General features: G+C 41.9%; 1 protein-coding gene and 1 pseudogene across 7 annotated transcripts in view; one reads left to right on the plus strand and one right to left on the minus strand.

Moving 5' to 3' along the window:
• Positions 1–1608: 1608 nt before the first annotated feature.
• The window catches only part of RAD52 (RAD52 DNA repair protein), a 39113-nt gene continuing 20440 nt past the window's right edge, over positions 1609–20281 (plus strand). For 2 of the 7 annotated variants that reach the window (XM_045774679.2, XM_045774703.2), the window contains exons 1-7: positions 1611–1776; positions 14156–14260; positions 15319–15420; positions 16013–16106; positions 16284–16351; positions 18534–18652; positions 19457–19532. In XM_045774679.2, the coding sequence (XP_045630635.2) occupies positions 14174–14260; positions 15319–15420; positions 16013–16106; positions 16284–16351; positions 18534–18652; positions 19457–19532 (546 nt within the window). In that variant the 5' untranslated portion in view covers positions 1611–1776; positions 14156–14173. Of the gene's footprint in view, positions 1777–13839; positions 14055–14155; positions 14261–15318; positions 15421–16012; positions 16107–16283; positions 16352–18533; positions 18653–19456; positions 19533–20281 lie in introns of all 7 variants that reach the window. The other 5 variants (XM_045774688.2, XM_045774697.2, XM_045774722.2 and 2 more) reach the window with 5 other exon arrangements.
• LOC123778186 (large ribosomal subunit protein uL14 pseudogene) lies at positions 11992–12963 on the minus strand (annotated as a pseudogene).

Genomic DNA, 20281 nt, shown 5'->3' on the forward strand with positions numbered 1-20281 from the left:
CGTTCCTCACACAACATTATTTTAATGTATGATCATAAATACAAAGTCAGCAAGAGTATACATCAACTGACAACAATGGTTAACTTGAGAACAGGACTGGTTTTGATGTATGAGTGGTCAAATAAAATGTTGAATTTATTTTCATTGTTTGTATTTTTCAATAAAAATGTAATCATGTATTATTTGTATAAAATATTTTAATTTCCTAATTTAAAAAGGAAATGAGTGAAATGATACTTATTTTAATATGCATGATTTTTTAAGTTTTATTAAAGTTAAACCTTTTCTCATATTTATTGTATTTACCCTTGTGTGAAATATCTAACTCATTTCATTTGTCTGTTATTCTTGTTAGAACTTTTTATACATAAGCTCTCTTTACCATTCATGATATTACCCCTTTTTCTTGTTTACTTCTAAAGTTTATTTTGTTTTCAACTTCCAGAAGTTTAAAAAGTTTTATGTAGTTAAGTTACATCTGTCCCTCTTTTACTTTATGACTTGTGTCTCATTTTTATACTTAGAAAGTCCTTCTCCATTCTGAGGTCAGATACTTATCTGTGTATCTTTATTTTATGTGTATCTTTGTGTTTAACATTTCACTCTTGAATTCAATTGTAATTTATTTTAGTGTATGTTTCGATAAGGAATCTAACCCAAGTGGTTAACTAATCGTCCCAGCACCATTTTAAAAATAAACCATTCCTTTCTTGGTTGATTTGAAATGCCACCTTACCAAATAAGTTGTTCATGCATTGGGTCTGATTCTAGGCTTTTTACTCAGCTTCCGATGGTGTTACTGGGAAGAGTGAGTAGTCATCCAGGAAATGACTTGGTCTGGAGTATTGCTGCTCAGATAATGAACCGTCTGGTTAAAAGGGGTGTATTGAAACAACCAATTTGGAAACGTAAAAGAATGATTTTGTTGAAATTCTTAAGTACTTAAGATGGGGTTGTGATGACTAAACATTTTAATCTTGTTTTCGAACACTGCTAATAGGATGTGCAGTCATCACTCAGTTGCTAGGCACAGTTCCAAGGGCCATTCTAAAGAATTCCCTTCCTCCATGTAGCCACACTCTCATTTCCCTCCGGTCCCAGCTAATTTAAGAAGCCATCGGGTGATGAGTGTGTGTGTGCACGCGCGGCAGTGGCGGGCGAGGAAGGCTCAGTGGGCAAACATGTCCATACTGCCTCGGTTTACTATGCCTGCCTGGCGTGGAATCTATAAAAGACTCTGATGACCATTCTTAAGAAGACTTAAAAGCATGTTTTTCTTTTCCTTCAGTATCCCTCGCGTGCACGGACGGATTCTAAGTTCCTACCCCGCCCCATCGCCGCACGGTCCCTGGGAATTGGGTTTGTGACGTCTCTCAGTAAGGCGCTGGCATGCCCCTCGTGAGCTCGCCGAGTCCGCCAGGGGGCAGCAGAGACCTGGGCGACCGCAAAAGTAGAGGGAGTACGGGGGAGATGGAGGCAGGGGGAGTGACGTGGAGATACTGGCTTTGGCACGTCGAGGTCAGCGTCGCGCTGCCAGCTTGCTTTACGGCTTTCGGCCGATTGCCTTGCGGCTCTTCTCCCCTTCCCGACTTGATTTTCGGCTCCTCCTCCTGTCCTTCGCACCCGCCCCGGGCCCGCACTCGGTTTGGACCTTCTTCCCAGGGTTCTCTTGCAGGTCTTTCCCAGGTTCCTCTGCGCAGCTCTATCTAAACTCCTTTCCCCTTGCCTTTAGCCTAGACCGAGCTCCCTGCGTGCACCGCGCGCTGCCTGAGGCGCGTAAGTGGGGAGGGAGGGAGGAAGGCCCAGTTGGGGTGGTTCCGGCCGGGGGCTGTGGAGCGTGGGGTGGTGCAGAGATTCTGAGTAGATCGATTGGGGCGGCGGTTGAGTTCCGCCTGCGGGCTCCAGCAGAGTGATCCTGAGTCCGGCGCCTGTGCTAATTAGTACAGCAGGGGTTCAGGATCAGGGCTTACTGAGAGTTTGGTTAGGAGGGACAGGAGTAGAGGAAACGTAGACCAACACCGGGAGACCCCACGACGGGGTGCAGGCGGCGTATCGTTAATTGTGGCGGTCCCGCGCACGGGCGCGAAACTTTCCAAATGCTGCTTGTTGACAGGAGTTAAGGGTGCTGAAGTTTGTGTCTGTAGCTAGGCGGAGTTGGGAGGAGTGGCCGCAGTTGGGAAGGAATTACCCATTTCAAAGGAATTTGACATTCAAGTTTAGCTGCATATTTAGCCTTCATAGGTTTTTTTTTTTTTAATTGATATACAATTCATACACGATTAAATTCATCCATTTAAACACTTCGGTGAGTTTAGTATATTCACACGGTTTTACAACCATCACCATTACCTAGTACTGTAACATTTTTATCGCCCCGAAAAGAGACCCACAGCTCGTTAGCGTGCACTTCTCATTTGTCCCTATCCCCCACCCCACTAATCTACTTTTGTCTCTGAATTTGCCAATTCTAGATATTTCACATAAGTGGAATCCTACAGTTTTTGTGTGTTGGGTTTATTTCACCTAGCATAATGTTTTCAAGTTTTATGCATGCTGTAGCATTGTCAGTACTTCTTTTTATGGCTGAATAATAAAAATAATCCATTGTAAGGGTATACCACATTTTGTTTCTTCATAAGTTGATGAGCATTTGGGTTGTTTCTACTTTTGACTTTCTAGGCCTTTGAGGAGGAAAGACCTCTTTCCTCCACAGTCACAGTCTGAGGCACATTTTTAAACGAAATTCTCATAAGCCAGCATTTAACTCTGCGACTGGCTCAGGTATTTTAGTGGCCTCTGGTCTGATATCTTTTAGGGAAAGTTGTCTTTTTAAAGTCCTCTCTTAGACCATTAATTGTAGCGGTAATTAGCAGAGAAGCATTTGTGTTGCAGTGTGGTGGGTGCCATGACCTGTTACCTTGTGATATGAACTGGGTGTAGCCGAAGATGAGTGTATGAGAAGTGTAGCTACAGCTGTGGGAGAGAGGTTTTATCTCAAAACCAAACATAAAAAACCTGTAGTTGATCCTCATTATTCATGGAACTTGTATTTGGGAATGAACCTACTCAAATTTCTTTGTAACTCCTAAATCAACACTCATGGTGCTTCGAGGTATATTTAGTGTCACATTTTTCTCATTTTTGTACTTTTTGTTAGTGATTTTGCAGTCTGGAATGGCCTCCAAGCATATTGCTGAAGTGCTGTCTAGCATTACAAGTGCAAGAAGGCTGTGCTGTCTCTTAGAAAAGAAAGCTTCTTTTAGATAAGCATTGTTCATGAGTTATATGCTGCTGGCTGTGAGGTTGGTGTTAATGAGTTAATATACATTGAGTGAGGTATTTTTCAGTAGAAACACACATAAAACAAGATTATGTATTGACTAATGTAAGAAAATGTTGTGACCAGAGGCTCACAAGAACCTAACCCTGTGTTTAATGGTTCAGTATTTGATAATTCAGTGTTCATGGTGATTTTATAGAACTACCATGAATGAGAATTGACTGTATACCCAATGTAACTATTCAAAGGCAGAAAGACTAGTGTGGATATTCTTCGATCTCTGTAACTTTTCATATTTTTCCACTGAAGGCATTTATTTTTAATACCATGCTGGCAGTTTTAAAGTGAAGAGAAGCTAAAATAAAAATAAAATGCTCTTTATACTAGTGCTGGGTCAGGACTATGTTAAGTGCTGGAGATTCGGTAATTAGTATATGGCCTTTCTGTTCTTGAACGGCTGAGTGTGGATTAGAGTGTAATATGTGCTTTGATGTATGTCTAAATTGCTAGGGAACATAGGATTGATTCTATTTAGAGTGTAACCTGCATAAGTCTTCAAAGAGGAGATGACATTTGAAGTTTCATAAAATGTTATAGCAGCATGTACATACGTGAAAATAAAAGAAAACAACTGGATCTCCAGTCCTGCTGTTCTTGATCTTTGCAGTCAGATTCTCGCCCGTCCCTGAGTTCTGTCAGTTCTGCCCCCCTGTAATACATATCCAGAGTCCATTCTTTCTCCACGTGGCCATGATCTTCCTTTATCATTTTCTCTCTGGACTGTTGTAACACACTCCTAACTGATCCCTCCCTCAATTATTCACTGTTGACAAAGAGCCTTCTGACACCCGAATATAATCTCATCGTTCTCAGCTTAAAATTTCCATTGCTCTCCCAAGATTTATAAACTAATGTTTCAAGCTTTTTAAAGTGGCTGATATGACCCTTCATGATCATGCCCTGCCTATCCTGTCTTTTCCTTTTTTTGTTTTTTAAAGATTTTATTTACTTATTTGACAGAGCGCAAGCAGGGGGAGCGGGAGAGGGAGAAGCAGGCTCGCCACTGAGCAAAGAGCCCAATGCTGGGCTCGATCCCAGCACCCGGGGATCATGACCTGAGCTGAGGCAGACACTTACCCATCTGAGGCATCCAGGTGCCCCCTGTCCTGTTTTTAGTAAAGAGTAGAAAAGGTCAGATAAAAGAGGAAAATTTCCATATGTAACATGCTTCATTCCCTCTTACACCTTCCTCCCTCTCTCTGCTTATAATTAGAAATGCTTTTAGGTGAGAAGGAAGTGGATAAGAATAAAAACATTTTTACAAATCTTGTTGACCTTCTTAGTATCTCTTGAATTCATCCATTTCTTGCTCATAGCCCTTGCCCTGGTTCAAGCTCTTTCCCTTTCCATTGCACAACTCTTTTTTTTTTTTTCTTTTTGAGAGGGTGGTGGAGGGGCAAGGGAGAGGGAGAGAGAATCTTGAGCAAGCTCCATGCTCAGTGCAGACCCCAGTATGGAGCCCAAAAGGGGGTTCGATCTCATGACCCTGAGATCATGGCCTGAACCCAAATCAGGAGTCGAACTTAACTGACTGAGCCACCTAGGTGCCTCTATCTGACAAATCTTTTCCTGGTCATATGATTTTATTTCTCTGAGAAAATACCTATCAGAAGAATTCTTGGGTCATATGGCATATGCATGTTTAATTTCTAAAGAGATTATCAGTTTTATTTCCAAAATTATGAAACATAAGGCTTCTAGAAGAAAATATGAAAGAATATCTTCATGACCTGTGGGTGTGCAGAGGTTTCTTAGACAAGACTTAGAAAACAATACCTCCTTAAAAAAAATGTGATTACATCAAATTTAAAACTTCTCATCAAAGACAACTCTAAGAAAATGAATAGGCAAGCACCAATACCTACCTAACAAAAGACTGATCTCCAGGGTATAAAAAGAGCGATTAGGATTCAGGGCCTGGGGATAATCCTCTGTGGCCTGCTGTTCTACCCTCTGAAACTGAGTCATTATTCTTTTTTCATGGAGGGTAGCATGTGCTTACAGCTGAATACTTTCATCCTTTTTCCAGCCAGAATTCCAGTTGCTTCACATCCTTGCCAACTTTTGGTGCTGTAGTCTTTATTTTTAGCCATTCTGGAGGCTATAGAGGGGTATGTCATTATGGTTTTAATTTTAGTCCTTGATTACTAATGATGTCGAACACTTTCCTGGGCTTGTTGACATTTGTGTATCATCCTTTAAGTGCCTGCTCAGATTTTTGACAATTTAAAATTGGGTTATTTGTCTTTATTATTGAGTTGCAGGAGTTATATCTTTTTTATATCCTGGATATCAGTCTTTCGTGGTTGCCTATTCATTTTCATAGAGTGCTCTTTGATAAGCAAAGTATTACATTTTGGTGTAGTCATATTTATCTTTTTTTTTTTTTTATTGTCACTGCTTTCTCAGTCTTGTCTAAGGAATTTTGACCACCTCTAGGATATGAAGATATAGTTCTATATTTTCTTCAAGAAATTTTATAGTTGTAGCTTTTACATTTAGGCCTATCTCTAGTTTTTGTGAATTGTGTGAAAAATATTTTGTGGGAAATACAAAATTTTTCCTCACATGGATATTCAGTTATCCCAGCATCATTTGTTGAAAATACCATTGCATTACATTTGTACCTTTGCAATTCAGATTGCTGTTCATATGACTGTATGAATCATGGTTGGTTTCCGGGCTTTTTTTCTTGTTCCACTGATCAATTTTTTTAAAATTAAAGATATTTATCTATTTGAGAGAGAGAGAGAGAATGTGTGCAAGAGTAGGGGGAGGGGCAGAGGGAGAGGGAGAGAATCTCTAGCAGACTCCCTGCTGAGTATGGAGCCCAATGCAGGGCTTGATCCCACAACCCAGAGACCTTGACCCCAAGACCACGACCTGAGCCAAAACCAAGAGTCAGTCACCTAATCCACTGAGCCACCCAGGTGCCTCATCACTAATCAATTCTTATGTCAGTTTAATTACTTCTATTTTAATTACTATAGCTTCATAGTGAGTCATAAAGTCACATAGTATAGGTCCTTCAACTTCGTTGTTTTTCAAGATTGATTTGGACAGTCTAGTTCCTTTGCATTTTCCATATAAATATTAGAGTCATTTTATCAATTTCTACAAAAAAGTCTGTTAGGATTATGACTGGCATGACATTTAATCTTTAGATCGATTTGGGCAAAATTAACATCTTAATGGTATTGACTCTTGAAATCTATGAACATGGTACGTCTCCCTTTTTACAAGGTCTTAACTTCTTTTAGTAATGTTTGCAGTTTTCAGAGGGGAGGTCTTATACATCTTTTGTTAAATTTATTCTTAAGTATGCCTTTTTAATATTGTAAGATGGAGTCATCATTTTTATTGTTATTTTGTATATAACGGGACATTTTTCTTTTACTACTTCCCAGATTTTCTCTTTATTTTTGTTTTTAGCAGTTTGCCTACAATGTGTCTAGGTGTGATTTTCTTTGTTTTTATCCTGCTTGCAGTTTGCTGACCTTAAATCTATAAATTTATGCCTGTCACCCAATTTAGGAAATTTCAAGTCATTAAATTTTGTTACTGTTGTTGTTGTTTTCCATTCTCTTTAACCTCTTCTTTTGGGACTTCAATTATATTTGTGTTAGTTGTTTTTATATTATTCCACAGGACTCTGAGGCTCTTTCATTATTTTCAGTCTGTCTTTTTTCCCCTCTTCAGATTATATAATTTCTGTTGCACTATCTTCAAGTTCACTGACTGTGTTTTATCTTTAATTTTGCATTTTGTGAACAGGATTGATAGATAATTTACGAGATTCCTAGTTCGAAAGCAGTTCCTTTTCTTTTGTAAGTGTAGTGAGTATGGTTTCATTATTAGAAGGCAAAACACCAAGAAAGGGGACATGGTTATATGTCCTTTGACTTGTAAATGTTCTCTTCTCTTATAGGATCTATACTTTGCCCTCTCTGCTCTTCATAGCACGGTTTCAACACTGGGTGTTATATGCAAATAATGAATCATGGAACATTACATCAAAAACTAAGGATATACTGTATGGTGACTAACATAACATAATAAAAAATTATTATTAAAAAACAACAAAAAAACAAAAGGTACCTCTCATTACTTTTTGCCCTCTTGTCCCCTGAAACACGGGCTTTCCAAGACTGCCTCCTTGAGGTGTGTATATGCTGTTTTTCTTGGGCTGCTGTGGCCTACCAGAGCTCTTTGTCAGTATCTTCATACTTTGTGTGGGTTTTCTTTTCCTTGGAGCAATTTTAGTTCCATCTTAGGCTCCCCATCCTCCTGTTTCTCCAGTGCATTTCTCTTCCCATCTATGTCCCACCTAACTCTCCTTGAAGAGTTAGGATGTGTGTTTTGAGAAATATCTCCACCAGAAGTTGATGTTTATTTTTTCTAATTCCAGGCAATTTGAAGCTTATAGTATTTTCAGTCTTCTAATTATATTAGAAGATATGGGATATTTGTGGTTTTATTTGTTCCTGTTTTTGGTCTGCATTGGGTGTATTGGGATATTTGCCATATCTGTGCTGCAATAACTGTGACTATGCAGGAAGTCTTTACTAACATTTTATTTTGAAACATTTGAAGCCTTCAGAAAAGTTATACAAGGGATGCCTGCATGTCCTTCGCCTAGATTGATAAATTTGTTACTTTGCTTTATCTTCCTCTCCTCCTCTTTACGCGCGTGTGCACACACACACACACACACACTTCATTAGTTGAATGATTTGAGAGTAAGTTGCAGAAAACATGACAGTTCACTCTATTATTTCCTTATCTATCTCCTAAGGACGAGATCATTCTCTTATATAATCTTGATGCAAGTTGAACAATAATGCAATACCTTTGAATAATAAGCAGTCCATCATCAGAATCCCCTCTGTCTCCAGACTATCCTTGACAGCTCTTTTTTTCCTGATCTAAAATCCTTTCAAGGACCCCACCATAGTTGTAGTTGTTGTGCATTGTGTGTCTTTAGTCCCCTGATCTAGAATAGTTCACTTGCTTTGTTTTATTTTTTGAGACATTGAAATGGTTTGAGTCCAAGCCTTGTAGATTTCAACTTGTCTAATTATTTCCTCTTGATTAGAGTCATGATTAAATTGGTAGAAATACTTCCTAAATGATGTTGTGACCTTTTCAGTGTATCCTTCAGGAAGCTTATGATGGGACAATTACTGGTGACATTATGTTTGATTACCTGATTAAGGTAGCATCTGCCAGATTTCTCATTGTAAAGATATCTTTTGGTCCCCCTACGTTTTTCTTCAAACATAAGTAGCTTATCTGAGAGACGAGCTCAGGACATACTGGTAGAGGAGAGGGGAGTGAGATGGGACAGCAGAGGCAGTCATTGGAGGGTGAGGGTGCATGGGCAAGCCAGTTACCACCAGTGGGCGACCAAATCTAATGTCACTGGGGAACTCGAGCCAATGGAGAACTCACAGCTTCGTGTTATCTCACAAAGTGAGTAAGAAATCTAGTGAAGCAGAGAAAGACAATTATCGTGGTTTCACTCATTTGTGGAACATAAAGAATAGCAGGGAGATCGGTAGGAGAAGGAAGGGAAGAATGAAGGGGGGTTAAGCAGAAGGGGGAATGAGCCATGAGAGACTATGGACTCTGGGAAACAAACTGAGGGTTTCGGGGGGGGGGAGTGGGGGAATGGGCTAGGCCAGTGATGGGTATTAAGGAGGGCATGTGTTGCATGGAGCAGTGGGTGTTACACGCAAACAATGAATCATGGAACAGCACATCGAAAACCAGTGATGTACTGTATGGGGACTAACATAACATAATAAAAAACTAAAAAAAAAAAAAAAAAAGGAAACCTAAGGTCTTTAAACACCAGCTCCCACCAGTAGGTGTTGGAGGGCTGCTTCTAGGGGCACCTGTTCTCTGGCACTGGCAAGTTACCACGCACAGGTACAAAGTGGGCCCTGGTTGCCAAAAAAGGCCCTCAGATAAAGAGATACAATTGTTGACATTTGGCAGTTAGGCCCGGGTGCACGATTGTGATAAGAGCTGAAGGGACAGCTAGCAGAGCATCCATGGTATCTCTGTGTCTGGGGACCCCAGAACCTAGAGCTTGAGGCACGACCATATGTGCTATGATTCCTTCGGGAAGCGGAAGTGAGGGAAAGGGAGATTGAGGAGAGAAAGAAGATTAGGTCAGTTCAAAGGTACATCTCCAAGTTGGCCGCCCCTTGGCAACAAGTCCAACTGCCTGCTCGATGTCCTAAAGCTGTGTGTCAGGAGCATGTATGAAGTTCGGTCTCCCGCCCCCGAAGGAAGGAAGGAGAAGAATTTACCCCTAGCTTCTGTATCTCGTTGGTAAAAGGTGTGCCGCATGGCATATTCCCTCCCTCAGACTTGCAGGCTGTGCGTACGCGGCGTCAGGTGGGTCCCACAGGTTCTCTTACCTCCAAGGCAGGAGGGAAGCCGGGGTGGGAGCGAGAGGCATCTGGCGTGAGCAGGAAGTAAGGGACCGGTGTTGGTGCCTGTGTGCCAGTTAGAACTCATGTATATTTGGTCTACCTCATGGCAACTGGGGTAGAAAAAGTGGTCGGGGCCTCAGAGACAGGCAAGGCCAAGAAGATTTGAGGTGCTGGGTAAATACGCCTGGTAAATTTGGATTCTACTTTTGTTGAGCAAATACGCACACACCACACAGACACAACATACATACGTAAACTCAATCGCATATTAAAAAAAGACAGTTATCTATTGCTGGTGCTGATCCAGCCAAATTTTACTTCCTTCTGTATTTTTTGATATATGTGTAAGGCTTTCTACAATAAAGATATTTTAATTTTATAATGGGAAAATGGTTGTGGACAGTTTTAGGAAGGCAGTCAGCCTTCTCAAAGTAGCAACTGGTGAAAAAAAAGAAGAATGATTCCATGCTTTACTTTATGGGCAGATATGAAGTTGTCCTTTTCTGTGGTAAAAGGTTGAATCTTCTAAGATATTGTTTAGAAAAGTAGCAAGTTGCTTTTTAAGTGTGAGAAGGTAACTCTTGCCTTATAAAATTAGTTTCTAAAGAATTAAAAAATATACTTTGTCTCTGTATCCTACACTATGTACTTCATCATCCACGCTTTCCTTCATTTAATCCCTCACCGAACACTTCCCTCCCTGACCCCCTACTAGGAACAAGGTGCCATGCTACTCCCTGGGGGGCCAAGCAGAATCCAAGAACCTCCTGCCTTCTAGGGGCTCACACTGGATGGGGGAATGGATGTGGAAGAGACAGCACTCACCAAATGCTTTCTCACACTTTCTAGCCTCCACTGCAATTAAGTTGGAGCCTTGTGACAAGTTCTGTCCCGTGAACTGTGACCAGAAGTGATGCATATCACTTCTGGCCTAAGGCAGCTATGAACCGGTGTGACTTTAACCAGTCTCTCTCCCCTCGCAGTGATGACCTTGGAGGTCACATGTGCTTAGATGACACAGCCACAGGATGGGCAGGGCCACCAGACTGGGTTAGATCCTGCCTGAAGGAGATATAAACCTTGATTGTATTAAGTTATTCTCCCTCCTTTTTTTTTATTGTGGCAAAATATACGTAACTTAAATTTTTAACCATTTTAACCATTTTTAAGTGTGCAACACAGTGGCATTAGATACCTTCCCAATGCATACCCCTTTATTTTTAACAAATAAGTGGGCAAGTGCTTATTTGAGACTTTGTGAATCTCTCCCACAACTTTATAGTATCCAATGATGATTTTTGCTGGATACTGTTATTATCACATCACTTTATTTTATTTTATTTTTTAAAGATTTTATTTATTTATTTGAGAAAGAGAGTGAGTGAGAGAGCACGAGCAGGGAGGGGAGAAGCAGAGGTAGAGGGAGAAGCAGGCTCCCCTCTGAGCAGGGAGCCTGATGCGGGACTTGATCCCAGGACGCTGGGATCATGACCTGAGCCGAAGGCAGACACTTAACCAACTGAGCCACCCAGGCGCCCTCCCCTCTTCATTCTTTTAACTGTTTTTTCTGGCATTTACAATTGCATTCTAAATATGATCCCTATTCCATTATTTCCTGTTGTAACAATTTTAAGTTGTTGTTGTTGTTGAAGTAATCTCTGTGCCCAACATGGGACTTGAACTCATAACCTGAGATCAAGAATCAAGTGCTCTACCAGCTGAACCAGCCAGGCACCCAACCTGTTTTAACAGATTGTGTGTGTGTATGTGTGTTCCAGTTTCTCCACGTCCTTGCTAACGGTGGTTATTCTCTGTCTTTTTTAGTGTAGCCATCCCAGCATATGTGAAGTGTTTCTTTTTTTTAAGGTTTTGTTTAAATTCCAGTTAGTTAACATACAGTATAATATTAGTTTCAGGTGTATAATACAGTGATTCTGTTTTAACAATTTTTTTTCTTTTTTTAAGTTTATTTATTTATCTAAGTAATCTCTTCCCCCAACATGGGGCTTGAACTCACAACCCTGAGATCAAGAATTGCATGCTCTCCCAACTGAGCCAGCCAGATGCCCCTGTTATAACAATTTTTGACACTAATTACTAATTAACATAGTGTAAGCTACCCTCCTACTTTTTTAGTGCCAGATTAGAAATAATCATTCTTAGTTGAAATGTAATGTTTTATGGTCATTTAAATAGTTTTTTGCATTTTCATCGTACTGTACTTAAGAAAGTCGAGATGCGCTTAGCAATAGCTAACCTTTCAGTACTTTGCGTGTGCACTATTCTAATGCAGTTTTTATGCGCTATCATGTTAATCTCCACAGAACCTGTAGAAAATGCAGGTATTGCTATTATGTCCATTTTCTAGGTGAGAGAACATCATTTAGAGAGATTATGTGATTTTTCCCTTGGTCAAGCACCTAGTGGGGTAGAGCCAGAAACTGACATTTAGAACTTGAGCCCCTAAACGCTGTGTTGTGGTGCCATGTGCAGTGTCCTGCACGTGACATTCCTAGATTTGTAGTTTTACTGTCAGCAAATAACCTGAACACTATAGCATGCAAATTTGCTGAAGCACAACTTTTTTTTTTTGTGCCAAGTACTGTTTATCTTTATTTTGCACACACCCACAGCCAGTTTGCACCGAGTGATACCATTTTACAAAAGGAGGCAAGGGTTGGGTGGTGTCAAGAAAGGTGACATGTAGAAAAGAACAAGAAGACAAACATTGGGAGCAAATAATTTTTAATTTTTTTTGAACACACCGAAGAATGCTGCCAGCAGTGGTGGCAATCCTGGGCCACAGGTGTGCGTGCTCCTTTGCAGCTGGTCCTGTGATAGCGGCACCTTTCATTTCCCTTGGACTGTTTACTGTGACCCCCGAGTTATCTTCAAAACAGAGAAACACGCCAGCTTTCCTCTGGTAGGACTGTGGTTGTCCAGTTACCTGCTGGATTTACCTTCTTTCTGAGCTCTGGTTTACCTTTCTTCACTGTGGCCATCACCATGTCACCCCCACTGGCAGCAGGAAGCTTGTTCAGTCCCTGGTGCCCCTTGCTGAGATCATCTACAGGTTTCTGACCCCTGTGCTGTCAGCACAGATGATCACGGCTCCTACTGGAAGACCCAGGGAAATCAGAATTTCACACCAGAGGACCGACCATGTCCTCGCTTCCACATCTTGAATGCTGGAAAGGGACAGAAAGGCTGGGGCACAATATTGAATCCTTCTGATTGAGACAGGTGTAGGGGTAGTCAGGTAGTGGGTCAGCCAGTTGTAGGTGCTTCTTCTGAGGATAATTCTGTTTTCTAAAGGACTACACATTTGCATAGTCTCGGTCTAATGCATTGGCTCCCAAACTTGAGCTTGTGTCAAAATCACCTGGTGGGCTTGGGCAAACACTAACTCCTGGGCCTCGCCTCTAGTTTCTGATCCAGGAGGTCTAGGGTAGGACCTGAGGATTTGCAATTCTAGTAAGTTCCCAGGTGATGCTGATGCTGCAAGAGACCTAACTGGTCTAACGCTTTCTCCTTCCTGAATGTTAGGGCCGTCCACACTGCCTTCTCTTGCTCTTTAACTTCCCTATTAGTCTTCTCCTACCAGCTAGCTTGTTGGTTCCTGGAAAGCAGGTCAGTTATTGTGGCTTTTACTTTTTTTTTTTTTTAATATATTTTATTTATTTGAGAGAGAGAGAGAGCGCACAAGCAGGGGGAGAGGGAGAGGGACAAGCAGACTCGCCTTGAACAGGGAGCCCAGTACGGGGCTCAGTCCAGGACCCTGAGATCATGACCTGAGCTGAAGGTAGACGCTTAGCTGACTGAGCCCCCCAGGTACCCCTAGATTATACGTCTCTTTTTGACCCGCTGAGGCCAGGACCCTGTTGCTCATATAGTAGGTAGTAATCAGATGATTGGTTACTCTCCCTTGGAGTGTTTTTGCAATTTTGACTTTTTCAATTATAAATATTGCAATTATGACACATTCTAATTATAAAAATCACCTTAAATAACACCATCACCCTAGCAAAGATTTTATGGTTTGGTTTTTTTTTTAAGTAGACTCCACGCCCAATGTGGGGCTTGAACTCATGACGCCTGAGATCAAGGTTTGCATGCTTTACCGACTCAGCCAGCCAGGCGCCCCCAACCTAGCAAGAACTTTAACAGGACAGAAGTGGACCCTAAAGGATCTTCAGTGCCATGTTGGATGATAACTAAGCACTGAGGAACTTAGTCCTTGATTGGGGCAGTGCTTACAAATAAAGTGTTAAGTAAGTAAAGCGACTTGTAGGAATACTATAAGTGGATTAGAGGCTCTTGCTTTTTACCTTTAGCATTCTGTGAGATCTTTTTAAATATTCTGTTTTTGTAGAGGTCACCCGGAATCAGCATGTCTGGGACTGAGGAAGCGGTTCTTGGAGGCCGTGGCAGCCATCCTTCTTCTGCTGGTGGCAACTCCGTATTATGCTTTGGACAGGTAACTGTGTGTTTTTCATACCTGGGAAGAATGAGATTAAGTGAAAAGGCAGGAGAAGGTAATTTGTAGAGCATCATCAGACACAGGGAGCTATTTATTGTCAGTGGGTTTTCCACTGGGTGCGTTACTTGGGGGTCTGATGACCTCGCAGGGCATTGTGGAACTTTGGCATCAAAAGACTGGGAGTACTAGGGATTACATTTAGATGTACATCTTGTTAATTTTTGGGGATAGATTACATATTCATATGGTATAACATTCAAAATGAAACATGGACTATATGTGAATGAAAAGTCTTACTCTTTCCCCATCACTTCCATCCACATTTCACCCAGTTTCAAAGATTCCGGTGTTATAATCTTTGTGGAGATATTCTGTGCATATAAAAGAGATTCTTGCTTTGTCTGCCCGATTCCCTCTTTGTCTTTATCAGAGATCTGTTTGGGAAAATTTATTTAATTTAAATAGGGCTAGAGGAAAACTACCAAGGGGGCAAAAGTCAAAATAAGTAGTAGTATATTTATGTACGTGTAGGATGGAAAATTGTTGAATTACGGAAGAGGTATTTCCCCTACTCCCTTGCGGACATAAACGTCCTATACAGACTCTGAGGCGGGACATTTCAGTTTACCAATTCTGGCTTGAGAAAGCTTTGTAAGGAGGTTGGTGACACCTAGGGCAATGCCTCTCAAAATGTGGCCCAGTGACCTCTGGGGTCCACAAGACCTCTTCCGAGTCCATGAGGTCAAGAAGAGTTCCATAATAATACGAAAACACTCTCGTCTTTTCCTGTTCATTCTCTTATGAGTAAACAGTGGAACTCTCTAGAGCACGCACAGCCTGGGGCAATACTGCTTTGACGGCTGATGGAAGGTGTGCCTTAGAAGTTTCTCAATTTTAATTCCTAGTAGTGGTAGATATAACCCACATAAACAAGAGCTCTTATGGTCCTCAATTTTTTTAAGAGTGTAAAAGGGTCTGGAGACCAAAATGTTGGAGACTTGCTGACGTAGGAAGCGGGGAAAATGTCAGTTTAATTTTTCCTTTCTGGGTTGCAGTACCAGTACACGGCAGAAGAGTACCAGGCCATCCAGAATGCTCTGAGGCAGAGGCTGGGCCCGGAATACATCAGTAGCCGCATGGCTGGAGGAGGCCAGAGGGTAGGAGAGTTGATATGCTTGAAAAGTGGGTGCCCCTCTAGCTGGCTACTCAGAGGATTGCACTCCCTCTCTGAGTCCTCATGGATTCAGAAGGTCTCCTGCTCACTATTGCTAGATGTTTCCTAATGTCATTGGGAGGGGATGCATTCCAGCCGTCATCATCATCTGAAGTGACCCAAGTGTTGTTTTGAGACTTCCATACCTGCCATTTTGGGATTTTTACACCATCTTTTAAAAGTGTTTCTTTTGCCCTTTGCTTCTAAGTTTAACTTCTGTGTATATTTTTGGTCTTCTGTAATATATGTCAGCCTGAGACTTGTACTTTTTTGGAAACTGTGAGTTTTGGAAACTGCTAGGTGAGTGGATAACTTTCCCCTCTGAGCCTAGTCCCTCCCCCAAGACAAAACATTGGTTCTAACTGGTTCCTTCTGGAAGATCTTTGAAATAAGTTCACTGAGAATTTCCCTGGAATGTTAAGTGGCAGTTTTGCCAAAAAAAACTGGTAAGGAGTAAATTAGGTGAATTTTGATTCTCATTTAAGTATGGCAGGGAATTTTAACAAGCTTCCCCCCCCTTTAATTTCTTTTCCTAGGTATGTTACATTGAGGGTCACAGGGTAATTAATCTGGCCAATGAGATGTTTGGTTACAACGGCTGGGCACACTCTATCACACAGCAGAACGTGGGTGCGTATGTTTCCTGGCAACGGTGACTTCTTCATTTCCCTTACTTTGGGACTAATTTCTGGTGGAGTATTTTGTGGGTGAGGACGTAGGGTAGGTGTACTTGGTCGCCAGCAGGGGAACACGGGTGAGGCACAGGGATCAGTATCCTCTTCAGCTGGTTCTCTTTCCCACTCCTAGATTTTGTTGACCTTAACAATGGCAAGTTCTACGTGGGAGTCTGTGCATTTGTGAGAGTCCAGTTGAAGGTGAGGGTGATGGAATAGACCCGCTGCCTCCAAGGACCGGGTGGGTGGTAAGAGAGAATGAGCAGGTAGAGAATTCTCTGGACTGGGCCTAGAGAGCTAGGCTGTGGAGCTGGGGCTCAGCCAGTGTTCCTTAGGATGGTGGTACCCAAACATTCTTACTCATGTGCCCCCTAAATGAATTCTGAAAACCCGTGTTTTCCTGCACATTTTAAGTTGACACTTAAAGTTTTCACCAAAAGTATAGATGCAGGTCCTCTGCGTTTCAAAAGTTTGCATTACACCGCTTTGCTTTTATGAAAGACCTACGCTGGTACCTGTTTTTGCTTAACTGAAAGAAACCCAGAGAGGAGTTTCGCTTTTATGAAAAAAGCCACACCCTGGTGGCAAGAGGGGCCCCGCCAAGTCTGTCCCCGGGAACTACACTCAGCGTCTCGGCATCAAGCTGCCAGAGCTTTGAACCCTGTCTGTGAGCATCTGTGCTTTATCTCCATTTATGTTGTGCATCCGTTAGCAAGACGTGGCCGAAGGTTATCAGAAAAGCATAACAGGTTATTTTTTGGATCTGGGAATGCTCAAAAATTTTTCCATAAAAATTAATGGTAATTCTTTGCTTTGCACCATTTTGGCTTATGAAAGATTTCATGAGAATGTTCTACTTTCGGATAGCAGGGAAACCTGTAGTTACAATGGTGTGTTTTTTAGCATATTGTAAAATTTGACATTCTAAAATAAATTTGTTCCATCTTTCTCTTCCTTTTTGTATTCAAGTATAATTAACATACGGTGGTACGTTAGTGTCGAGTGTACAGTATAGGGATTCATCACTTCGGTACATTTATCACGGCTCATCAGGATAAGTGTATTCTTAGTCCCTTTATTCCATGCAGGTTTTCTTGTTACATCTTTTTTAAATGTACCAATGGATTTTAAATATCATAAATGATTAAATACTATCATCCACTTTAAAAAATACATGAGCAAGCTCTTCTTCAATCATGAGAAATTTTACATTGTTTCTTCTCAAACTCATATTTCCATTCTGTCTCCCCATTGGCTTTTGTCCATATGTATATGGACATGTATATGTATATGTCCATATGTATATGTGTATATATGTATAAATAAAATATATATTTGGAGTATATATATGATAGATGTTTAGAATATATATTATATATAATATATGTTTGGAACAATTAACCTTAGCATATTCCTCTCTGTGTGTGTATGTCTGTATATATAAAAGTAATTTTGGGGGGTAAATTTTCAGTGACCCTACGGCTCTAAATTATAAAAAATTTCTTCTGGATTGAGTTACTATTACAGGTATTATTAATACACAATTGGTCAGTCAGTTGTGGCTATGAGGGGGACAAAATAACTACATCAAAATTTATATACTTAATAAAAATGAATTTTTATGGAAAATGTATTTCTTAATGAGATGAATGAAGCTTTTTTTCCTTTTGGGGTAGTTTATATGTCTATAGTTTAATATTAATTTTTAGTTTAATTATTAATTTATAGTTTAATAATTAATTTTCCTAGATAGAACATTCAGCATTAATTGTATTCTAGCTTCTTATTTTTATAAATAGTACCGAAAAACCTTACATAAATAGACTGGGAATGGAGAGAGTTTTGTTACAGTGTCACTCATTTCTTTGAATAAGCTTTCTGCGTTATATCTCAAAAATCAGAGTGCTATCATCCCCAATTATATTCGGTCCTCTGTCAGCTAGTAACTTGATCAGGTGTATCTTCATTTTTGGTGAAAGCCAAGAAATGGCTACCACCTGACCTGTGAAAAGATTTGCTATCCAATGATTAAGAGGCTGTTAAATACAGTATTTCACCTTTTCCTTTTGCTTGGTGTCCCAGAGGTTTTTATACCTTGGGGTAATGCACCGTAGTAAGATTTAGGGTGGGTTAGCTGTGTGCCTTTTTTATGTGTAAGTGGAAGTGCGAAAGGAGAATTGTCTTGCACATTTCCAGGCAGATCAGGTCTAGGACGTAGCACTGGAAATTAATTCTCTTCCAACTCTCTGTGCCAGCAAGGCGCCTGGGTTCTGGTGCGTTCTGTGCTTCCTGTGTGAACGCCCTTGAGGGCGACCAGAGCTGTGGAACGAGTGACAAGATTGTAGCTTCTCATGTTGGCTCTGAACTCCTTTTCTACCCGCAGGATGGCTCATATCATGAAGATGTGGGCTATGGTGTCAGTGAGGGCCTCAAGTCAAAAGCCTTGTCTTTGGAGAAGGCCAGGAAGGAGGCCGTGACAGACGGGCTGAAGCGGGCGCTGAGGTGAGCACAAGGGCTGGAGTCTACCCTGCGTCAGTCTGGCTCTGGCTTCCGAGCAGTTTTGTTTCCTGTTCATTTGTTTAAATATAGAATACTGTGTTCTCTCCTCTGAACTTGATTTTGCACACCCCCATCTCAGTCCTGTGTCTTGGAGACCTTTCCACACGAGGACAGAGATCGCTTCCCCACACTCTTTAAACCCCTCAACGGTGTTTCCTTGCATATGTACAGCTTAGGTGCATAGAACAGGGTTTTGGGTTTATCTTTTCCTTTCTTTTTTTTTTTTTTTTTTTTTTTTTTACCTTTTTGGGGTCATACGTGGCCTTTGAGAATTGAAGTGAATTGTAATGAACTTACACTAAAAACTTGCAGTACCATAACCTGTGTGGGAGGCCAGACGGCCCAAGTCAAGAACTTCAGTCATGGGGGTGGATGTGCCCCAAGTGTGTGGCTCCCTATCATTGGGGAATCGGAACCGACCTTGGAAAAAGAACTCTCTGCTCTGGAGTTGGCGCTCCAGGGCAGGAGGTCGCTAATGGGGTTTTGTGGATGGTTTCTGTCTTTTCGTCCTCCCTGCCTCTTGTTGAGGGCAGAGAGCCGTGGCTGTTAGGCCCTGTGCTGTACTCTGAGAGCCTCATACGGTGGTGAACATGGCAGGTGCCCAAGCAACGTTTCTGGGTGTTATTAAGACCCAGCTCCTCCGCGGCGGTTGAGAAGCACCTTGCCCTGAAGGTCGTGTCTGTGTTCTCTGATATTTACATGTAACCATTCTCAACCAGTTTCTCTCTTTTTTCCCCCTTCCCTTAGAAGTTTCGGGAATGCACTTGGAAATTGTATTTTGGACAAAGACTATCTGAGGTCACTAAATAAGCTTCCACGCCAGGTATGTTAGAAATGGATGAAAGAAATGCATCGCAGTAAAAGATGAGAAAATGCCGCGGTGGCGCGGGTTGAGGATCCCCGGAGGGAGGGAGGAGAAGGGGAGACTGAGCCCTTTCGAGGGTCTGGATGTGTATTTCAGACTTGTTTGAGGACCAGAGCCAGTAGGAACCGGTCACCTTATTTTCCAGCTGAAGGAACTGAAGCCTAGAGAATCCGTGCCACTTGTTTTCTTCTCCACGGAGAGCTGGGTTCGGGAATGGTCTGTGAGACCTCAGGAGCACAGAGCCCCCTGCAGTGGTCGTTCCTTAGAAACACTCAGAACCTCACCTCTTCAGCCTTCTTGTTGCTCCTGCGCTCTAGGGGCCACGGCGTAGATGCCCTTGTCTCTGCCCGAGCCTGTCACATGAGCCGAGCCTTTGCCTTGGAGAGAGGGGCCTGGAGTGGCGCAGCCCTGGACTGGCCCTTGGCTGCAGCGGAGGCGGGGGGCGGAGCGTTCCTGTGGCGGGGCGTGGCCGCCGTCTCCGGGGCGTTCTCGGAGGCCCCCCGCAGTGCCGCCGCCCGGGGCAGCGTTCCCTGGCTTGTCCTCCAGGGCTGCTTCTTGGGGACACCCTGACGGAGGGGCGTGTGGAACGCCACACTGACCCTTGTTAAAATCCTTTTTATACATTATTGGCTTCTGTTCGCTTATATTTTGTTAAGAATTTTTGCGTCTGTGTTTACGAGGGATATTAGTCATTTTTTTTCTTTTTT

This window comes from Ursus americanus, chromosome 25 (assembly GCF_024610735.1).
Source record: "Ursus americanus isolate L20-20 chromosome 25, mUrsAme1.1.p, whole genome shotgun sequence".
Classification (NCBI taxonomy): domain Eukaryota; kingdom Metazoa; phylum Chordata; class Mammalia; order Carnivora; family Ursidae; genus Ursus; species Ursus americanus.